A 4,236-nucleotide genomic window follows, 5' to 3' on the forward strand; every position below is an offset into this window, starting at 1 on the left:
AAAAAAAAAAAAAAAACCCACAAAGTTTGCTTTTCAGATAGGATCTCAGGCATTTGTACAAGCTGGCCTCAGACTGAGATCCTCCCAGCTCTGCCTCCAGAATCAATGGGAATCATAGGCATAAGCCATGATGTCCACCCCCAAAGCATCCTTTAGTGCCTTGCTAGGCCCTGTTTTGGTATAAGATGGAGCATTTTCATTCTGGGAAACTTACCAAAGCTATTCCTCTTTGGGTGGTGAGCTATTTACCATGCCAAACCCTTCAGTCAACACAATAGACTATCCAAACTAAAGATACCTTAAGCCACTGGTGACTCTTATTTATAATCTTAGCTACTTGGGAGGCTAAGATCTGAGGATTTGAGATTCAAAGCCAGTTTAGGCAGAAAAGACATGAGACTCTTATCTATAATTAACCAGCAAAAAGCCAGAAGTCAGAGGCACAGTTCAAGTAGTAGAGTACCAGCCTTGAGTGAAAAAGCCAAGTGAGAACTAGAGGACCTGAGTTCAAGCCCCAGTACTAGCAAAGAGAAAGAGAGAGAGAGATACAGAAACAAAGAAAGACAGTGCTTAGAGATGACCTCATCCTTTGTTACATTCTTTGCCTTGTTTTTTATTCCTGCTATAAAATACATGTATAATTCGCCATCCCTTTCAGTGTTGTATGGGAGAAGAGGCATCTCATTTCTAATTCCCTACCTGTGTGGACACTTTTCTCTCCTTCAAGCACCAAGTCAAGACTGAGCCCACGTTTCTTCCTGTAGCCAAAGTATCAGCTAATGTGCATAAACCATGTATTAGTCCATTTGCACTGCTGTAACAGAAAACCATGGTCTGGGTAACATACAGAACAGAGATGGATTTCTTACAATTCTGCAGCCTGGAAGTTCAAGTCAAGATGCTGGCAATTAGTGTCCTGAAAGCCTTTTTGCTTCCTCTTCCTATGACAGACCACAAATGGACAAACTAGCACAATGCTGCAGAGAAACCTCTTTCATTTATTTTTGTTTATGATAGTACTGGGGTTTGAACTCAGGGCCTTGTGCTCTGGCTTGAATTTTTCACTGGTGCTCTACTACTTGAGCCACACCTCTACTTCAGGCTTCCTTCTGGTTAATTGGAGGAAAGAGTCTCACTGAGTTTCCTGTCTGGGCTGGCTTCAAACCTCAATTCTCAGATCTCAGCTAGGATTATAGGCATGTACCACCAGCACCCGGTGAGAGTACATCTTCATTATTGGTCTCTCCTACCCTCTGCCTCTCCTTCATCCAGCTTGCTTGGCTGTAGAGAGGAAACGGTACTTGACTATGTCAACCAAAGCCCTTTTTTTTCTTTTTTTTTTTTTTTTGGTGGTCATGGGGCTTGAACTCTGGGCCTGGGTGCTGTCCCTCAGTTCTTCAGCTCAAGGCAAACGCTCTACTACATGAGCCACAGCGACACTTCCGGTTTTCTGAGTGGTTTATTGGAGTTAAGAGTCTCATTGACTTTCATGCTTGGGCTGGCTTTGAACCTTAATCCTTAGCTCTCAGCCTCTTGAGTAGCTAGGATGACAGGGGGAGCCACTGGTATCCAGCTCAAAGCCCTTTTTATAAGGTCTTAATCCCATTAATGAAGGAGGAGCTCATGTGACCTCATCGTCTCTTAAGGTCCCATATCTTTGTGTGATAGCACATTAGCAACTTGGAATTGGTGGGCACCCATTCAGGTGTTAGGCAGGCAAGCCTTTACTGCTGGACACTCTCCCTACCCCTCTCGTTCACCAGTCCTGGGGCTTAAACTCAGGGCTTGAGTATTGTCCCTGAGCTTCTTTTGCTCAAGGCTAGCACTCTGCCACTTGAGCCATAGCAGCATTTCAGCTTTTTCTGTTTATATGGTACTAAGGAATCGAACCCTGGGCTTCGTGCATGCTTGGCAAGCATTCTACCACTAAGCCACATTCCCAGCCCCATCAGAGTCTCCTTTCTTGAAAGTCAGCTGTGACCTTCAATATTACTTGTTCTGGACTTCCTTTCTTTTGGCAGTCCTAGGATTTGAACTCATGGCCTTGTACTTGCTAGATAAGTGCTCTACAGCTAAGCTACATCTGCATCCCTTTTTTGACCTAATTCTTTTGTGATAGGATCTCACTTTTTGCACCTGAACCTCAGTTATATTTCTTGCAGTCGCTGATATGACAGGAGTACACCACCATACCCAGCTGTTGCTTGAGACTCTGCTTGGGCTGACCTCCAACCCAAATCCTCCTCACCTCAGCTTCCTGAGTAGCTAGGATTACAGGAATGAGCTATTATGTCAGGCTTGCCTGACTTGTCTCACCTAAGATTAAAGTATCTTTGTAAGTTTTTCTGTTTCTGTTTTTCTTTTCTTTCTTTCTTTCTATTGGGACTTGAACCCGGACTTTCAGCTTGCTAGACAGACATTCGTCTATTTAATTTATGTCCCATCCTTGACATGGGAGGTTCAGTTACTTGGTTGACTATATTAAAGTTGAAGTCATTTTAAAATGTTGATGTGCCACTTACAATCGCAGGGTAAATGCTGTCCAGTCTCAGAGTCTGTGAAACACCATCCTCTTGGAAAGCCAAAACTTTCTCCTCCATCCCTTCCAAGTCAGGCTGATGGAACACAAACCTCTACATCAGAGAAAGATGTCCGTCCGAAGGAAAAAACCACCATCAGTTCACATCCCTCTAAATGCTCAACAAAGCCTACAGTAAGAAGCAAAAACAGAAGCATGGATTTGCCTTTGAAGTCTAAGCCTAAGCTGAGGGCCGCCTCTCCCACAGAAGAGCAGTCAGCTTATGACGTTCTAAGGAGATGTTCTGAGTGTGCCATCCTGCTTCCCCTGCCTACCCTAAACAAACACCAGGTACCCTCTTCTGTGTTCTCTCTCCCTCCCTCCCTCCATCTCCCTCTCTCTCTTTCTATATATATTTTTTTTCTTTTTTTGCCAGTCCTGGGGCTTGAACTCAGGGCCTGGGCACTGTTCCTGAGCTTCTTTTGCTCAAGGCTAGTGCTCTACCACCTGAGCCATAGTGCCATTTCAGGGCTTCATGCATGCTAGGCAAGCACTCTACCACTGACTGCCACATTCCCAGCCCTTCTGTGTTCTCTTTACTTCACTGGGAACTGCCTGGATTTTGGCTTCAGGAAATCCAAGGCATGGCCTGGTTCTTGTGGCTCCCACCTGTAATCCTAGCTACTCAGGAGGCTGAGATCTGAGGACTGCTGTTTAAAGCCAGCTGGGGCGGCAAAGTCCATGAGACTCATCTACAATTAGCTACCAAAAAGCAGGAAGCAGAGGTGTGGCTCAGGTGATAGAGTGCTAGCCTTGAGCAAAAAAAGCTAAGGGGTTGAGTTCAAACCCCAATATTGGTGCATGTCTGTATACACACACACACACACACACACACACACACACACACACACACAATCCAACTGTGCAAGGTGTGCACAAATGCTGCAGCTGGCCAGCTCTTCTTTGCCTCTTCTCCCTTCTTTGTGTCCCCAAGTGCTTTCTTTCCAGCATTTGTCACCTAGTTTCTTTGTATCACCCACAGCAAGTACTCCGAGGCTTGGAAGTGAATGAAGTCAATCTCTCTTCTAGGATAAGGCAGCAGAAGCTCAGAGAGCAAAAGTCTTTTGTGCTGGTACTGGGGCTGAACTCATTGCCTCATACTCTCACTCCACTTCTGTAGCTCAAGACTGACCCTCTACCACTTGAGCCATATCTCCACTTCTGGCTTTTTTGCTGGATAATTAGGAATAAGAGTCCTGGGCTTTTCTGCCTGGGCTTGCTTTGAACCATGATCATCAGATCTCAGCCTCATTTGTGGCTACAATTATAGGAGTAGCTACATTTTCTTTTCCTTCTCTGAACTAGGCATCTTGTATTATTTGGGGGAGGAAATCTATTATTTATTCATATACATTCACATTTGAAGTACTATGGGAACTTTTCTTTGCATCTTAATAAATTTAAATTTAGAAGTGCCCAAGTAAAACAATATGTTCCCTGTTTTATTATTGTGGTTGTGTGGAAATTGTGTGTGTGTGTGTGGTGTGTGTGTGTGTGTGTGCATGCACACACATGTGCCTACTAGTACTAGGGTTTGAACTCAGAGCCTCATGTTCTCCTATAGCTTTTCTGCTTGAGATTGGCACTCTACAACTTGAGCCACACCTCACTTCTGACTTTTCTTTTTCTTTCTTTCTTTCTTTCTTTCTTTCTTTCTT

General features: G+C 44.3%; 1 protein-coding gene across 2 annotated transcripts in view; it reads left to right on the forward strand.

Moving 5' to 3' along the window:
• The window catches only part of Xaf1 (XIAP associated factor 1), a 12,642-nt gene that overhangs the window by 6,721 nt on the left and 1,685 nt on the right, over positions 1-4,236 (forward strand). For both annotated transcript variants that reach the window (XM_013013498.1, XM_013013499.1), the window contains exon 5: positions 2,531-2,869. In XM_013013498.1, coding sequence (XP_012868952.1) covers positions 2,531-2,869 — 339 coding nt within the window. The remainder of the gene's footprint in view (positions 1-2,530; positions 2,870-4,236) is intronic.

The sequence above is a fragment of the Dipodomys ordii genome, unplaced genomic scaffold (assembly GCF_000151885.1).
Source record: "Dipodomys ordii isolate 6190 unplaced genomic scaffold, Dord_2.0 Scaffold19, whole genome shotgun sequence".
Classification (NCBI taxonomy): Eukaryota; Metazoa; Chordata; class Mammalia; order Rodentia; family Heteromyidae; genus Dipodomys; species Dipodomys ordii.